Raw genomic sequence first — 18,792 nt, 5'->3', positions numbered from 1 at the left:
AAGAGGATTTCATGTAATCCATTGACACCAGAGAGGATGACCAATCATTGAAGAAAAAAGGTTCAGCGCACTGTCTAGTGGGTCTAGATGACCCAACTCTCAATGTTAAAGTGCCTAGGTGTCAAGGTTAAATGCACAAAATCCTGTAGAAGTTCTTTTATCTAATCAAAACGACTTGTTTCTTTTGAGAGTTTATTGTACTGCAAGCAAACACAGGGAAACCTAAAATTCTGAACCACATTTCTTTACAGTTTAGTGATTTACGTCATGCAGTCTCCGAATCATCTGCTCTTTGTCCAAATGATTCTGCACAGCGGCCCTGCTGCACTCACAGCTACATGTAACAAGCAAGCTGCTTGAACCATAGATGTACTGACAGACATGATAGTGTATAGCGCCACCTGGTGGGTGAAAAAATAACTAATACTAAACAGTCTAAAAAAAATACAGGAACATCAAATATATTACAAAAGAGCAGCAACAAATATTTGACGTAAATGTACAATTTGCATACAAAATAAGGGTAACGGTGGTAAGACAACAAAAACAGGAAGAACTTTGGTTTTCTCACTTCAGCTTTCTTTTGATATTCAGTATTAACCAAACAAACATTTTTTTGGAAACAGTATTCTAGAATAAACAGTAAGTTTGCTTTGATAGGAACATTTTTTTTATTTTACAAATGTAATACTCAGAATAGAACACTTGCCAGCAGAAACTGTAAAATACATTTGATGAACTTGGGGTATTGCTCTATGTTATTCATAGACTCTGTGATAAAATCAGTTTTTGCCAGAAAATTGAGTTAATATGCCATTTTTGCATTTTTTCCCCTTACTTTTTCATACTTTAAAGTTACAATATGTTGTCTTAAGACATTTTTAGAATCCAGAAACAAAGGGAATTTCTTAAAATAATAAAAGTTCATGCAGTCCAAAAATATCTTAATATTGAAAATTAAACACTTTGAAGCTGTTGTGTGAATCGCACTTGCGGAATACATTCTGTGGAAACTGCAGGAGCACAGTTGGAATTCAGCACTTTCAATCGAGTCAAAGCACAAAGCTGGTGTTTATTATTATTATCAGAAAACCTCTGACTATTTATCTGGGTTCTAGAAGATGGTATGTATAAATAAAGCAGAATGGCAAAGCTTGATTTAGATTTGAGCTCTAAACTCCCTATAAACCAGAATTCAACCACCTTTAATGTCATCTGGTTGGTGTGTCACAATGCAACTACAATCAATGTTAGTTCAAAGATAAACCCCTAAACCCTAAACAGAGATAACCCTAACCCCTTAGGAGTGAATATATACGAAATACACGCAGGCGTGTGGCCCTGCGTTTATTTCGCTTTTGCCCTGAAGCAGCGGGAATTAGTCTAGCAACCCTTGTGACCCTGCAAAAGACACAGTAAGAAAAGAAAATGGATGGAGCCCCAACTTTGGCAAATAAATACAACCAAACACTAGATGGCAGTTTAAACTATGCCTCTACTTCTCTTCTTAGAGCTGATGCAGCTGACAGCATTAAAATTTTAAAACTGTGGATCCAGACATTAGAGCTCTATAAGCTCTGAAAGCACATCAAGCCAAAATACTGGCTTTGTGGTCTTGAACTAGATTAGAGGATTCAAATCTTCAAGCATGAAACTTCAAACCTGCAGACCTGCAGAAGTCTTTGATATGAAGAAATCAAAATGACCTTTGATTGGAATTCTTTTGGGTCACGTTTTTGGGTGAAAATTGTGGGACACTGTGAGACCAGCACCACCTCTTGAAACAAACTTAGGACTCTCGAGCTTCAAGTGTCTGGAAAAAAGAAAAAGAAAAGCAGTCAAAAAGATGACAACCAGATTTGAGAATAAGGTGCGTGCAGCTGAGGCTCACCATCTGTCTGAGGGCCCACATGGAGGCATATTCCATATGTTCCCTCTTTTTGCGGATCCAGTAGGGCTCATCTGGAATCACTACTGCTATGATGAACTTCACCAAGAACAGGACGTGCTGAAAACACAAAACAATGGTATCACACTTAGAATGACCGTGATTGCACATGGCTCTTTGTCTCCACCTCCTACCTCCACGATGACGGCCATCAAGAGGAGGTTGCCGCCGCTCAACCCGTTCTCCTGCCCCCACACCTGCACGTGTGGCGACAGCAGCAGCAGCCAGCAGTTGGACACAACAGAGGCAAAGCTCAAGATCTCAAAGGCAATCTGAAACACAGAACGTTTTCCTGTGAAGTGGTATTGTGAAACCATTTTTGTTGTTGTTGTTGTGTTCAGTGCTGACCTGCCAGACGCCCATGTTAGCCACAGGGGGGTAGAAGGGTTTGCGGAAGAGTTTGCAAATCTTATAAGCGTCTGATCGGATCTCTGTCACGTTGTTAAGGAGAAGCAGAACGGCAGTCAGAGGAAACACGCAGGAGAAAAGACTTAAATACCCAAACTGCACCAGGAGCTCAATGTATTCTGCAAACAGTCCCTGTGAGGAGAAAGGTAAACTATCAGGTTTTTTTTTAATTCTTTTCTGGTCAGATACACGGTTTGCTAAACTTTTATCTCACAGGAAAAGGAGGCAGGGATCTTTGGTTCCTGAATTTGTCTTCTTGTGGGTCATCTTCTTTCTCATTCCTCCGGGGGGCGCTAATGAATCTGTCCACCAGGAAAGGTATAACCACCTCTGTTACCTGATTCACCAGCTGGGTCACGATCAGCAGAGATGCCAGTCGCTTTAGGAAGACAAAAAAAAGGATTGTTACTCAGTGGCTCTGTTAACCCTTGTGCTATCCTAGCCACTTTATTATTGGGAGTTGGGTCATCTAGACCCAGTAACCCAGTAGACAGTGCGCTGAACCTTTTTTCTTCAATGATTTGTGATCTTCACTGGTGTCCATGGATTACATGAAATCTTTCCACCTTTATCCACCTTTGTCATGGTAGGGAGAACACGTCAATGTAAGGGTGGGGTCATAGGATAGCACAAGGGTTACATAGGCTGCTTTGTAGCTTTCACATCTTTTAATCAGAAACGAGTTACATCTCGGACCCTGCAGGCCTCGCAGAGCATTTTCAAATGTAAATGTAAAGTAAAAAATAGTAAAACTATGTACACAAGTCCACTCTGGTAAGGTAAGGTAAGTCTGTAAAAACATGAACAATCTCCGCGGCCCTGAGGCTCTCTGGGAGGCTGTTCCAAAGGAGAGGTCCATAAAAACTGAAAGAGGCCTCGCCGAATGTTTAAGTTCTAACCAAAGAATAACCAATAGTTCTTTTGGTATCTGTTGCAGTTGAAGTTTTGATATTCTTATTCTGGGAAGACCAAAGAGCAGGATATTACAATAATAAATAGATATTATAATTATCTGCTGGAAATAAAAACATGCATTAGCACCTCTTTGCTGGCAAGAGAGAGAAATGGGCGGACTCTGGCAATATTGTTAAGATGATAAAATCCTGTCTTTGTGATATTTTTAATTTGTGGAATAAAATTCATCTCAGAGTCAAAAATAACACCCAGGTTTCTCACACACTGAGAAGTTTTTTAACTTTTTAGTTTAGAAAAAACAATCTCTCTCTTGTCCTCAGATGCGATCACTAAGATGATTTTGTCCTGGTGGAGCTGTAAGAAATTCTCTGCCATCCATGACATCACATCTAAAATGCATTTAAGAGCATGTTGACTGGCTCTTTGTCATCAGGAGACACAGCAATGTAGAGCTGTGTGTCATCAGCATAGCTGTGAAAACAAACGCCATGCCTCATGCTCCCCCAAGTGGCAGCATATATAGATTAAAAAGTAGTGGGCCTAAATTTGACGTAAATTTTGATGTAGAATTATTCTTTTAGCAAGTTTTACACTAATGTCTCCCAGACTACTGTAAAAGATATCTTTTAACACCCATTATTTCATGCAGTGAAACTTTCTAGAAGTTGCTAAAGTGTTACCTTTCGAAGAAGAGACACGTCCTGCTTGAAGAAGGCAATGTGGAAGAGCACTGCAAAGTTGTTGAAGAAGGTAAACTAAAGGGACGAGAGGGGAGAAGATTGGACATGAAACTCCACACTAAGTGCCTAAGGAGGAACCTGGTGAAGGAGAGGAACTCACCACCAAGACTTTGGCTGTCAGGTGGTTCTCAAAGGCTGACTCCTCCCTGTGGTTCTCTAAAGGGACACGAAAAGAAGTCATCTGAGTGCTTCTCACATTATTCTGCTTTCCTTAGAAGGGATTGGGTTTTATAACTACTTATTGCTTTATCGTAATCCACGAGTATATCTTTGACCATGCAAACTAGCATAAAGATCAACCCTCCTTACCAAATTCCGTCAGGGCTTGTGCCACGTTTCTGTAAACGTTCCCCAGCATGTTTGTGTAGACGATATGGAGCACTGAGGGAATGTAGAGGAACGTCTGGGAAAGGTAGGAGTCCCAGTCTTTGTGCAGCTGCTTAACTTGAGCTTCCCCCCAGTAAAAGCACATCATGCCCACAACCACCAGCCCTACAGGGGGCAGTGTAGCACGTGTTAAAACACTCTTTTTTTCTCTTTCAATTCCATAATTGTCTGCCATGTTTTTGCACCTTACCCAGAAACAGCCCCACCACTGGGACGGACACGAGCAACATTCGTAGGTCTCTTTGCCACTCAGAGAAGAGCAGCTCCACACGTCCTGTCACAGGGTTGACTCCCAGTTTGCCATGGAAACTGGGGCGGGGCTCTGCAAAGCGCTCTGCGAGTTGCAGGGTCCCCCAGCGGTACGACAGAGTGGCACTGCGGCGCTTCCATAGCTCCATCACCACCGTTGACCAGAGCATGCTGAACACTGCCTGGATCATGTGACCGCTGACCATCAGACCCGAGTCAACCTGGATGTCCGGAGACTGAGACTTGGAGACCGACTCCACCATCTCCTTCTGGACCTCACCTGTTTTTACAAAGCACTGCTTTGAATAAAATCAGTTAAACAAGTAGGTTTTGCAGCAAAAAAATACTAAATTTGCCACTTGGAATTGAGTTTTTTTGGTACAGTTTCAGGTTTATGGTGGAAATATTGGGATATGATAACTGTCTCAAGAGTTACAGATGCACTACATCTCCCAGCAACCCCAGCGTGCTGTTTCTGAGTGCTGCACAGCTGAATCTAATTCGCCAAATCACTAACACCATAAGCACTGCACTTAGCCTCACTCAATGTGAAGTAATGTTGTTACCACTCTGCCTGCATGGCAGAATGTTTTATCCAGATCTGGTCTTCAAATTATAATTTATCCACATTTTTCATCAAAATAAAAAAGCTGATTTAGAGAATAACACCAGAGAACCAGATACGACCCCAGAGAAACTGGCTGGGAGCTTCTGCTTCCTTTCGACTTGTGTTTTCCTTTTTGTCCAAAATGAAAACATTAAAACCCAGTTTGACTCTTGCTTTGTTTTGGAGGACAGAATAATTAGTTGTGCATTGAGAGAAATGTACCTGAGAAGTATGCGATGGACAGACCCAAAATTGCTGGTGGGAGCAGAGACCAGGTGTAGAAATCGAGAAAGCTGAAGTAGAAAGCCACTGAGTTCCCAAAATACTCATTCACAGAGTCTGGAGAAATAAACAGTATAGTAAATCAGAGCTCATATAATGAAAAAAACTGTTTGTGCGGCTTATCACCCACCAAGTGGCTGGGAGAGCTGATTCCCCAGGTACCAGGCTTCCTTGAGCTGCTTCAGTTTTTCCGAATTGTGGAGAGGAAACATGTCCACGATCACACCGGCTGAACAGAGCTTCTGCCCTGCAGGACATTCAGGCTTATCAGGTCAAAATAGAAAAAAACACAGCAAAAAACTGGGATACAAACAAAATAATTTCTGCAATGAGCAAGGATAAATAACAAATGTACTTTTTTTTCCATCTAATTAAGACGAAGGTTTTTCTGACAGCTGTTTTGATGTCTATGGCACTTAAAAACGTACAAATCTTTAAAAAAATTGTCCTTATTCACGCAAATAACATTTTACTGCATATATTAAATAGCAAATAACCAATTTTTTGGTTACAAGTGGCAGCTTTCTGCATTAAGGGTAAATTTATCCAAACAAGTCCTTCTATTTTGGTGTAATAGTAACTTTCAAAACACACGGCCTCAATAGAAGTGTAAAATGAGAAATTGAATAGAAATTACACCAATTTTTGAGGAGTCTCCATTTTTACAGACTCCAAAATTACCCAAAAAGACCAGCTGATGGGGGCACAAACTGAAAATCGAGTCACAAGGTCAATTTTTCTGAGGACCATATTGAGAACGTTTAACCCTTGTGCTATCCTAGGCACTTTGACATTGGGAGTTGGGTCATCTAGACCCAGTAGACAGTGCTCTGAACCTTTTTTCTTCAATCATTTGTGAACCTCACTGGTGTCCATGGATTACATGAAATCTTTCCAGCTTTATCCACCTTTGTCATGGTAGGGAGAACACGTCAATGCAAGGGTGGGGTCATCTAAGATAGCACAAGGGTTAAACCACAATGCACAGTTTTACCCTTTTCATGTTTTCATGCAAGCACAGAAGAAATGCTAACTCTTGTCCAAATGTTGCTTGATGTCGCTGATGCCTCCCTGTGTCAGATGGCTGATTTATGATTGGTCAGTTCAGCTAGAACAGAGATTTCAACCCTTTGGTGGAGGATGAAGTCCTATGCTTGCAAATGTCTGGTAGAATTGGTAGCTCGTCTTCATCAACAATAGTAATGTTTCCCAACAGGAACAAAGATTTTGCATGATTCACGAAAAAAAAAATTTAAGGGACAAAGTCATATCTGAGTTCTTGTTAAGATGAGTTTTAAAATATGGGACATTTTTAGGAACATCAATAAGTATTTAGGTGGACTCAAATTAAACACGTATTAATCTGCAGCCAGCACACAGAGAAGTTACTGAACTACATTGTTTTAATTTAGTTTGTGTGACTTGGGCCTTTTATAAAGTAACATTCAGCATCTGAAGTCACGTGTGTCCGGCTAACACGGGTAGATTGTCCTCCTCCTACTTTATCAGTGGATGATTCAGGAGCATGTGGGCTCTGAAGCTACTCACAGATGTTGTCGCGGTTATGCAGGGTGTATTTGTCAGGAAGACCTGGGATCCTCAGGTCCTTCTGGGCTCGCAGCCCTTCAAGCTCGTATTTTACGATGTACTCCCGCTCTGCCAGAGTCAGAAACGCCTCCATGTTGTCTGTCACACATACGAACAAAGGCATGAATGTGCTGCCTCATGAAAATGAAAATAATATAAGGATTACGAAGCAGAATGATTAGTTTACTTGAATTTCTGAAGTTGTCTCTGTCATTGTAGGAGAAGGCCTCCATCTCTCCGGTGTGGTAAGTCTTACAAAGGCCTAGCTCCTCTGTGGCTCGCAGCAACGTGCAACGGGGAGCTGACACCACGATGATGCTGCTTTGTGCGTCTTCACCTGGGTGGGCCAATAATCCAGCACCTGGAAATACAGAGTACGCAAATGATGATTTCATAATTTTGAAATACTTCATCCATCAATTTAAACCGCTGCAATGAGGAGGTGATCTAAAAACCTAAAAGTTAATGTTTTAAAAACTCTAGATGAAAATTAAAAAGTTAGAAACATTCAGGATTTTTTTCATCTGCAAATGTTTTTCTTTCAAAAAGGAAACATTTCACAATCAACTGATTCTTGGATTTTTTTTTTTTTTTTTGTGAGGACGAAACCTCTGCCTCACCTCCATCTTTTTGCTGGGCACCTATCAATCTGATGAGCCACCGCTTCGTCTCTGGGCCGACCTTCCCTCCCAGCTTCACCAGAACCAGCGGCTCGACCTGCTTGGACTCGCAGCAGGGGCAGCTTGCTTTGGTCCAGTCTCCTTTAGCTGGGGTGGAACTCAGTTTGCTCAGAGTTTTTCCTTCTTTAGCATCGCTGTCCTGCTGTTTTAAAAATCCCAATCGGCCTCCAGCTGCACCTTCATCGTCCCCTGCCTTCATCATGATGAGACTGCAAAACAAATGATCAAAATGGTCAAAAGACAAATACAACCACCATTTCCATTTTCCACACCATACCAGAATAAACCCAACAAAATAAAATTAACACTACAGGACTTTCCAATGTCGATGCGATTTTAGCAGCAAAACCTAAAAATGTGGGATTCTTTTATTAGTCTGCCCCGACTCTCGGCTGGATCCTGACCCCCCCTGTCTCTTCTCTGATGCTCTCATGCCTGTTATTGACCCCTGCCGGCCTGACCCTGATTTAGCTTTGTGGACTTTTAGCTGGGCTAATAAACCTGCTGGATTTGGAACCAGCAGTCGGCCTGTTCTTGTGACAGTTCCTGAGATAAAAAAATTACAGTTCTTCATATCATCTTCAGATCGCTAGGTCTGCAGAGTCTATCATCCACCTCTAGAGCTGTTCTTGAATATTGTGCAATGTGAATTTTTACTATCTACATCATGGTAGAATGACGGGTATGCATTGACAATAGTCTTCTTAGTATCTTCGCTTACTGAAAACAAGCAAACCGCATGAAAACAGCTGCTGCTTTTCCTCTGAGTTCCTACACAAAAATGTGATTTTCACATACAGTTTTGTGACTTATAGTTGCTTAATTATTAAATGATCAATAACAGCTTAATTTGCGTACAGTTAGCATCCATCATGGTCAAATCAATGGCAACAAGTTCAATTCTTCTAGTAAAAGTTAGAATAAAAAACACAATTCAGGATATGTTTGTTGTATCACTGTTATCAACACTTTCACTTTTTTATTCTTAAAAAAAAAGCTGTTTTGATCGTTTTGCTATTAAAAAGCCTTCAAACTGATGCTGCTTTAATGTTTCTCTTTCATCCATCTTTGCCTATTTGAATAGTCAGACGACTGTTATAGCACCTTTATTCCTGTCAGTATTTGCATCCTTTGCTATGTTACCAGAGTCAACGTGGAGCCTTCACTTTAGATGTCAGAACAAACACACAGCAGCTGAAGCCTGGTGATCAGATTAACAGCCTTCCTCCACTCTCGAGGAAACTGTCATTATTGCTAGTTCAAGAGCAAGTTCAAACCAAACTCTTTGCTGCATTGAAATCAGACTACAAGACAGACATACAAGCAGAAGTGGAGAACAGAAAGTGAGACAGAGCAGGGTGGGAACGGAGAGAAACCTTAAAATGCAAAACAATCTGGAATACCAAGCTGGCAGGGTTCTGATGATGAAGTTCTGGTCTCCAGGTCTCGGTCAGGCTCCCTCCAAACCTCTGACTGGCTGCACACAGAAGAGAAGAGCAATAAAAGGAAAAAGCTCAGATGAATCTCCCAGAAAGAGAACCAGGAACCACGCCACACTCTCACTGACTGCATACCTACCCAACCTTGCTGAGCGGGCCCTCCCAGCCTTCCCTCTGTCTGGACAGAAATTTGTGTGTGTGTGTATTTGTACATTCAAAGAATGCAGATCAACTTCCCAGAGGCTGCAGGGTGTGGAGGCTTGTTTGGCCTTTTGTGAAGCTCCTCCCTGCAGCCACCTCCCTGTCACATTGCTGCCTCTGCAGCTCCGGGTCCTACTGCACCACTGTGTGTGTGTGTGTGAGTCTGCCCTCCGTCAGAGAGCACACACAGCATGAGTTCAGTGAGAAACCTCATGAAGCCGCTGCAGAGCAAGGGCTGGTGGAAGCAAACAGACACAGGAAAGTGAAAATAAAACTCAGGAAATGCATATCAGTCAGTCAACCTCCGGTAAAAACAGAGGTATTAGTAACCCTTAGTAAAAGATTTTGAATAACAAGTATCTGAAGATATGCTGCTGTTATATTGATGCTCAGAACACATAAGAACAAAACTAATTAGAAAAAAAGAGATTTTTTTAAATATTTTGATTCATTAAAATTAATAAAAAATAAAAAAGCAAGGGCAGTTTTCACTTTTGTTAAAGACAATGACAAAACCTTTAGTATTCATGTGTTTTCTTAAATCGTAGTTAATTGTATGTCTTTGTTGTGCTGTCCTCTCTTTATTTAGTGATGTAACTAAGTAGTTTGTTCTAAATGTTGTTTCTATGTTTTATATTTATGTTCATGTGTTCTTTTGTTGACATTTGTAAAGTCCAATTAAAAAAAAAAAACTAGAGAAGCCAGATTGAGATGATTTGAACATGTTTGAAAGGAGGGACATCGATTATGACAGTAAAAGGATGCTGAGTTTGAAACCACTGTTAGATGGTGAAAGGTGAATTGCTGTGGTGACCCCTAAGGGGAGCAGTGAAAAGGCAAAGAAGGAGACAGTGAAGTCTTCTTCTGAGCAGACTTTCAGGCCCTACAAAAGCCTACCAAACCAGGAGGTCGGGTCCTTTGACCCAGGAAGTGAAACTGAAAAAGGTAAGACACAAGTCAGCAAGACATACTATGAAAAGACTGGAACAGCTTTGGATGTAGAATTCAGTGGGAAAAGGTTTGGACCCTGCCACAAAAGTATTTCATCACCAATAAAATCAGAGAAATTTCTTTCAAAATTCTTCACAAATTTTATCCAGTGAAACATTTCTTTACTAAGTTTAAAAAAGATCTTTACATAAACTGTTCATTCTGTCATTCCTCACCAGAAACTGTGCCTCATCTTTTTTGGTTTTGCTCTTTCACTCAACTATTTTGGAAAGATGTGATACATTTTATAAGAACTCATCTATGTGAAGATTATAGCTTATTTTACGAGCATATTATTTTTGGATATTTTACACAAGGAAGACTTAATGCAGAAAAAGTATATGTAGTTAATTTACTTATAATTATGGCTAAATATTTTATTCACAAGTGTAAATATGCCAACAAAAAACCAGTGTTTTATGTTTTTCAGAAAGAAATGGTATTGTATGTGAACAGTATTAAATCTTCCACTAACAAAAAAGCTGTCAGAAAAGTTGAAACATGGTCTCTCCTGAAACTTTAACAGATTCCTTTGCCTTATTATTTTTGTTTTATTTTTGCATAACCTCTTTTACATGGTTATTATTATGGTTTTTTGTTCATTCTCATGGCGAATGTGAAGATTGTATTTTGCACACAGTGGAGTCTTGTGTTTGGTATTTTGTATGTGCAATATATTGTTATTAAAGTTTATTTAAAAAAATACTATGAAAAGACTATGTTGTTTTTTTCTTTTTTTTTTTTACCAAAAAATTTCTTGTTTGCAAAAGTATTGACCCAATCTGATAAATATCACTTTAACATTAAACTAAAAAGTGGATTTACAGTTTTTTTTTTGTTTCTTCTGAGTGACATAACAGTGCTGTAAGCAAGGACCCAAAACGAAACAAAACAAAAATTAAACAAAATGTTACACAACTGCTTAACTACAATCATTGAGAAGGTAAATATGAACCACTATTGTGGTATTAACAACATTGTAGTTGTACTTGAAACATGTGAACAGCATTTTGTTTTGCTTGAACAAAGTTCCCTCTGTGGACCTGTTTAACTATTGTATTTGCATCTGAGCTGCTTTCGTGCAACTTTAGTACATAGTGCAACATGATAAGTATTGATCTGTTTCCTGTTTTAGCTGTGATCACAAAAACCAGAGTTTACATCAGAAATAAAAACAAAACAAAAAAGTTTTGCTAATTCAAATAATAAAAAACATGATTTACTATTAACGAACTTATTTAGTGGAATTGTTTGTTTTCGTTTCCAAGCTTCATGGTATATCGAAATCTATCAAAACTCTAAATAAACTTAAGAAGTTGTACCCCGACACTTGGCGTCTTATTTTGAAAGTCAAATAGCTGCTTCCTCTTCGGTGACAACTTCCTGTCTCTTTGAATGTAGTTGGAGATTCCTTCCTTTTCGATGTCGCAAAAGAAATTCAATTATTTTCTGTTACAGCGGGGCCCATGTATTTGTTATCAACTTTCAGCTATAACGTATTTACGCAAAAGTAGCAAAATAAAAAAAGACTTTAAAAAGTAGCAAATGAACGTAACTATACCTGTCTACATGGAGAACGAAAAGCGTTTTGGGATTTTTTAAATTTATTAATTAACATGTGTGCACCTAACATGTGAAATGTTACTACAATAAGTAACTGGCTACAATAACCTATAAAAATGTCAAATTTAACTTTAATTTTAAACTACCAGTTTTACGCAAAGGTAGAACTTATGTCACTTAAACATGAAGAACCTTTTAGTCAACACTAACATGTTTTTTTCCCCCGTATTGAAACAAAAACTCCGTATTGAAACAAAAACTCAACTAAGTAAAACTACTAAAAGTAACACATCTTACTTCATATGACCGTTACCAAATTTGTTAAAACATTCTTATTAATTTTCCTTGCAAAATATTAAAATAAACTCGTATAACCCTTGTACTATCTTAGATGACCCCACCCTTACTTTGACGTGTTCTCCCTACCATGATAAAGGTGGATAAAGCTGGAAAGATTTCATGTAATCCATGGACACCAGTGAGGTTCACAAATCATTGAAGAAAAAACGTTCAGAGCACTGTCTAGTGGGTCTAGATGACCCAACGTTAAAGTGCCTAGGATAGCACAAGGGTTACATGTATACTTTTGTTTAAATGTGTCAATGAATCCAGATTTTTTCAAATATTTTACAAGTTGTGGTGTGTTTAATCTGACATATTGATCAAGCGTTACTTTTTCTTTAATAGTATTCAAAGAAAAAATTGAAAAACAAGTTTTTTTTTTAAAGAGGCCGGTGTAGGTACCAAAAGCGTTCGTCCTGCAATAAATGTTCGGAGGCTTGTGATATATAGTGAGAAATTTCGATGCAAAAGTCATCCATGTTCCCCACGAAGAACTGTGTTACCATGTAAACAAGTTTTTCACGGAGAACTGTATTAGTGTGTAAACTTATATATACTTATACCCTATACTTATATATATATATATATATATATACTGTATATTTATTTAACCCTTGTGCTATCCTAGGCAAGTTGGGTCATCTAGACCCACTAGACAGTGCGCTGAACCTTTTTTCTTCAATGATTTGTGATCTCCACTGGTGTTAATGGATTACATGAAATCTTTCCACCTTTATCCATCTTTGTCATGGTAGGGAGAACACGTCAATGTAAGGGTGGGGTCATCTAAGATAACACAAGGGATATATATATATTTATATGTATGCAATAAATGTGGGCTTACAATAAAAGAACAAAAGTAAAATTTTGCTGCTATGATTTTCACATTTTTAAGGAAGACAGTCCGTTAGGGTTTTGAGATATCAGTACTTTCATGTATTTTTGTTTTTCAGAAAAATGGAGCCTTATCATTCAAAAATAAAAAACAAACAGGACACGCTGTCATCAGAAACATACAGACTTTTATTTACAAACAGCTTTTGTATTTGCACAAAAAATTAAAATTCCAAAATAAAACTTTAGACATAAAAGGAAACAGATTGATGAAAAATAATATTCTATTCAGTATCTTTCAGCACAAAAGTGGAAGTGTGAAAAATCAAATCTTACAAGCTGCTGTTTTCATCTTTATCACATAAATATACATAAATAGAATCTGCAGGTATTATTCTTGAAAAGATGGAACTATGTCACAATCAGCTCATATTAGTACACTTCTTATTAGTTTCCTCATAACTTCTTTCAAAATCATTACAAATATTACAAAAAATATATTTATAGGTTCTTTAAAAGAGAGACATCTCTGTGAGAAACAAAATCCTTCTTTTGAGAACCTGAAACATTTGTTTCTATCATCACTTGTGAGCAGCATCATGTAGCGGTTTGAGTTTGAATCTAAGGTTATCTGGAGATGACATGACACATTTAGGTGCTGAATCAGTTCGAGCTCATCCCTTAAAGCCAACCAGGTAAAAACGTCTCCCAGCAGACCCTCTTTCACTTCAGCAGTACCATCTCATTGTTGTTGCTGCACCAAATCTGGATGAAATTGTGGAAATTGACAAGCAGGGATCATTTTTAAAGTTATAAAAGTCAATAAAAAGTGTTTTTTTCTTCTTTTTTAATGCAGTCATTTAAAAAAAAACGCACAGGCCTTTTTAATCCAATTTTTCTTTTTCTTTTTTACAAATTAGGAGAAGAAAAATGATCATTTGGTTGTAGTTAAACGTTAGGTCTGAATGGCTAAAACATCCTATGAATAAAAAAGTAGTAATATATGAGCATGCAAAACAATGTTTAACTCCAATTACATGCATTTCTTTGAATTATTGAATTTAATAATCTGAGTTTTCAATGCAGTTCTTGAGTAAAATTTGTTGGTTTGGGGGGGTAGTTTTGGACCTCTGGAGTAAAGTCCCACCTCCACATTCTTGAACATTTTTTTCCGAATCAACAAATTCTTGAAAAAGGAAGCAAAAAAAGGTGTGTGTTTTCTTTTTAAATGACTTTTCTCGTAGACCGTTTCACTGAAACCTCCACCGTACTTTTGTTATCTGTGCGACAAAGGTTTCATCTTATTTTGTTCTGCTTCTTGTATCACTCTCATGTCAGGCGTTTGGAGGAGGCATGCTGAAGATCCGCCAGTTTTTGCCAAGACGTCCTGCCGTCGAGTCAAATGTTTAAATCGTCATCCTCTGTAGGGAAGTGTGGGGGCCAAAGACCAGGACAAAGATGCGAATGTTAGGAAAATCCGGCACAGATTTATTCAACGTGAAGAAGAGTGTCAGTACAATTGACGGCCACTAGGTGTCTCTAGTGCTTCTGAAAGTATCACATTCATTTCTTTTTAAAAAAAAAGGTGCACTTCCGACACAAGTGGTCTCAACAAATTGATGTTCTTACACTAAAATTTGGATAAGATCTTTGTCCCTCAGACCCCCCCATCAGCAGGATGTCTGACCTGCCTGGCTTCATACGTTCAGCTCTGCCTCTCCATCGCCATGACAACATCCATTCAAATCCACTCATACAGCATCCATTCACCGACACAGTCACAACATAAAGCTGGTGCAGTCAAAGCGACTCCCTTTCTGTACAAAGTATTTTAAATGTATATATATTTTTTGTTTTTACACATTTTCTGAGTCATAGAAGAAGGGGAGGAAAACAAAATACATCAGATATTTGAACAGAGAGAAATAAATGTGCACACTGGAATCAAACATTCGGAGCTCGGCTTTACGTATCCACAGTGAAACCACACTGCTGCAGAGATGCTCGTGTTCAATAAGTTAAAGCTTTACTCTGGATTGAATCTCATACAAATGTTTGAATCCAAACTTGTGTTCACGGGAAAATGAAACTATAGAAAAGTGAAAACGTCTGCAGCAGCCGGAGAGCTCTGAAAACCTGCAGAAGGGCGGAGCAAATTGGAGTAACTCTTTCTTGAGTTGGGTTCCTCTGGCGAGATGTTTGGGGGCTTTCTGACAATCCGACTCCTTGGTCACTTTCTCAGACAGTCTTCCACATCCTCCTGCCATCTATCACTTCCTTGCCTGCGTGCATCTGCTGTTAGATTTTTATGAAAACAATCAAAAAGATTCAGTTTGTCCCAATCTTCCTCTGCTCCACGCAGACAGGGTACTCTTACTGGGGGGCTCATTGAAGCAAAGCTGTACAGAAATGATGACAGTGAGTTAACGTTGGAAGCTGGAGGAGAACGAGCTGCTGGTTGATGTGAGGATGGATGAGTTAAAGTGGTGCTGGTGGGGTGTCTGCATTGTGAAGAGGGTCGTTGACAGGTCCTGTGGCTCTTTCAGAGAGAGCCCTTTTGTACATTAAAACTTCTCATCGGGGATGACTGTATTAAAGGGATGGTCCCAGAATGTGGTGGTAATTCCAAATCCTGCAGAGAAAAAAACCCCGGAAGTGATCAGATGAGAAGCAAAAACACATTTGTTGACTAACTTGGGTTTTGTTATTGTAGATAAATGCACATGATTGTCTGTGCATGTGATGTTTCTGTCAGGGTTTTGACTATTTCAGAGTTCTGCCTTCCCAATGTATCCAGTTTGTTTTCATATTGGTGGCAGGGGTTGGTTACATGAGAGTGGGTCATTCAATCAGGCAGAACAGGAACATCATATCTTGTATGATCAGCTCTTTTCACGTCAGTGTGTTTTCACTGAAAGACAGAGCTGCCACACAATCATATTAGGGTGATAAATCCCTGTGTGAGTGAATGATAACTACATAAAATCTTAACAGTTTCCCACATGGACAAAAGCATTATTATGGACAGAAAGTTAAGAACTTTTTTATGGATGGACTGTTTTTTGACAACTCCAACAATCTTTTTCTACAGATACAAAATCTTTTTACAAACACACAAATTTCTTATTACAAGTATGAAACCTTGTAACATTTTTGCAACAAATCTAACTTCATTGTCTTCACGGAACCATGAAACTGCTCTGACCTGATCGCTGGTGCTCAAAGTGGTGTTTGACGTGGTACGCCTTCAGGTCGTACAGGTATGAGCCTTTCTTCGGAGAGCCGTAGTGAAGGTAGTAGTGGATCATGTCGTACACCACGTAGCCGCACAGACCTCCAACAAACACGGACAAGCCGATGATGTCTGGAAGCAACTGGTGGAGGGTCATGTAGAACACCCCAACCACTATAGAGGCCAGGCCGGGGGGGAAGACGAGCCGAGCGCCGTCGAATGGAGACTGAGGACAGAAAGGACGCGTCATGAGCGACGGAGCAAACGGGATCGAGTCCAGGCTGCGGGCAGAGAGGTCTGTGTACCTTGTGATGCTGTCCGTGCAGGAGAAAGTGTAGCGTGATGAGGTAGTAATTGTGAGCTGGCGGTTTCATGTGGAAGACGAAGCGATGGATGCAGTATTCGATGAACGACCACAAGAACCAGCCCATCAAGAAGAACACGGGGAACGAGTACTTATGGATGGGGATGGAGAAGTCTGGGGCAAACAGGCACACAGATGATGCTGATTCATGCTGAACATGCAGGTATGATGACAACAGACATCGATGAGTGTATGCTTGGGACAGCTGCATGTTACCTGAAGTTATGTGCACGCTGGAGGTGCCCTGTGCCATCGTGGTGTAGCAATGCCAGCTGACATAGAACACAATCGGGAGCCACACCACCGGGACCCAGTACCTGCAGCCACAGAGCAGAAGATTTCATTGTTTTTGTCACGCCTTCTTTAAAAAAAAGTTTTTATTACATTTTTGTTGAATTAATTTATTCCATCTTATATTTGAATTAATAACGCATTTATCTTTTTATTTTATTTTACAATTAGTTTATTTTTTTAATGTCAGTTTTTCCCTGTTTCATATTTTATTATAATAGTGCACAGAATGGTAAAACACTTTGATATATGGATATTAACAAAATTGATTTAAAAGATGCAGACATACAAACAATTTCTGCAAACGTAATATAGAAAACGTCATCAGCTGATAATAACATTCCTATCTTTTAATTATTTTGAATCAAAAACGTAAGCAAAAATCCTCCTGAAACAGCCTCTCAACTAACTTCATAAAGAGTCACATTTTTTAGGATACGAAGCTACGGTTTTATGTTTTGTTTTCAGCTTTATAAAAGGTTGAAAACACTGCTAGAGTTTATAAACTTAAAGGAGGTTTTAAGCCAAATTAGCTCTGAAAGTTGGGTAAAATTTTACCGTCTCTAAATGTATCTTCTGTAGTCAGAAAAACGCTGAGAATGGAATAAAAAATAATACAAAAATAATGTGAATTTTTAACCTTTGTGGCTTATTTGTTGTGGTTGTTGTTGTTTTTTAATTGTAAGGTAGAAAAGCAGCATCTGGTGTTACCAGGAGGTTTTGGTCCCGGCCTCCAGCAGTGGATTTCCAAACAGTCTGATAGGTCTGTCCACAGGCTGATGCACCCACGCGTCGTATTTTTCTCCCAGGTGACCCACCTGCCACGCCAGAGGTTTCCGCCAGTCGACCAAATCCTGTGGATGCACCAAAACGTTAGTAACCTAAAATGTAGGTACTTTCTCACTCCAGCAGGGGGCAGCAGAGAGTAAAAAACTAGTTGAATTATTAGGTCACCGGACATTGCAGGCTCATTGATTTTATTAGCAGGTGAGCATGAGCTTCTGCATGAATGCTTCACAACCGCTTGCTGTGAGAAGGTATCACTGAGTTCAGAGGACAGAATACTTTACCAACACGGTGCTTGTGGTGATTCATGAGTCACCACAACAGATGGATCAGAATAGTTTTAGTTCTTAACCCAAAGAACCTGGGATTTTTTTCCTGATTTCTTTCTTTTTAATATTAGCTAATACTATGAAAATTATGATTTTGCTGTGATCATATTTTTTAATAGCATGCATAAACTTAAGTTTGACATTTCTAACATGAGGATGATTTTTTGACAAAAGTAATAGCAACATTTATATTATACAATTATTTGAAGCCCTTCTTTAACCCCATCATGCTTCCCATTTGATCTTGATAATCCAAACAGCCTCAAATCTCTACTTAATAGGATAAATCTTTTTTAATATGTTTTGGGGTTTAAATTGCTTCTAGGTGTAACAACCTTTCTGTACTGTTTTGGCTTTTTTTTTTTTTTTTACTAAAAAATGTTCCTTTTTTTTTTTTGGGTCAGGTATTAATGCTGGCTGCACAGTGGCGCAGTGGTTAGCGCTCTTGGCTCACAGCAAGAAGGCCCCTGGTTCAAGTCCCGGCTGGGGGACGTGAAAAACAACATCAATGGGGGACCTTTCTGTGTGGAGTTTACATGTTCTCCCCATGAATGCGTGGGTTCTCCCACCGTCCAAAAACATGCTTCATAGGTTGATTGGCAACTCTAAATTGACCAT

General features: G+C 39.2%; 2 protein-coding genes across 3 annotated transcripts in view; both read right to left on the bottom strand.

The window, feature by feature from the left end:
- Positions 1-175: 175 nt before the first annotated feature.
- ano10b (anoctamin 10b) lies at positions 176-9,553 on the bottom strand. The gene is made up of 16 exons (XM_011476311.4): positions 9,382-9,553; positions 9,207-9,280; positions 7,744-8,012; positions 7,311-7,484; positions 7,085-7,222; positions 5,667-5,783; positions 5,477-5,593; positions 4,589-4,927; positions 4,321-4,503; positions 4,112-4,167; positions 3,952-4,026; positions 2,571-2,735; positions 2,297-2,488; positions 2,083-2,220; positions 1,892-2,008; positions 176-1,813 (listed from the first exon to the last, which is right to left on the bottom strand). Exons 3-16 carry the CDS (start codon positions 8,003-8,005, stop codon positions 1,790-1,792), a joined length of 2,097 nt encoding a protein of 698 aa, XP_011474613.1. The 5' UTR covers positions 8,006-8,012; positions 9,207-9,280; positions 9,382-9,553; the 3' UTR covers positions 176-1,789.
- Positions 9,554-13,340: 3,787 nt separating this feature from the next.
- Positions 13,341-18,792, bottom strand: part of fa2h (fatty acid 2-hydroxylase) — a 55,495-nt gene continuing 50,043 nt past the window's right edge. For both annotated transcript variants that reach the window (XM_078948907.1, XM_023955940.2), the window contains exons 4-8: positions 17,771-17,913; positions 16,985-17,085; positions 16,710-16,882; positions 16,378-16,630; positions 13,341-15,804 (exon numbers count right to left, since the gene is read on the bottom strand). In XM_078948907.1, the coding sequence (XP_078805033.1) occupies positions 15,737-15,804; positions 16,378-16,630; positions 16,710-16,882; positions 16,985-17,085; positions 17,771-17,913 (738 nt within the window). In that variant the 3' untranslated portion in view covers positions 13,341-15,736. The remainder of the gene's footprint in view (positions 15,805-16,377; positions 16,631-16,709; positions 16,883-16,984; positions 17,086-17,770; positions 17,914-18,792) is intronic.

Source organism: Oryzias latipes, chromosome 6 (assembly GCF_053564925.1).
Source record: "Oryzias latipes strain Hd-rR chromosome 6, Olatipes_Hd-rR_3.1".
NCBI classification, from domain to species: domain Eukaryota; kingdom Metazoa; phylum Chordata; class Actinopteri; order Beloniformes; family Adrianichthyidae; genus Oryzias; species Oryzias latipes.
The sequence above is the reverse complement of the archived record's forward strand: the minus strand, read 5'-3'. Positions and strand labels throughout refer to the sequence as shown.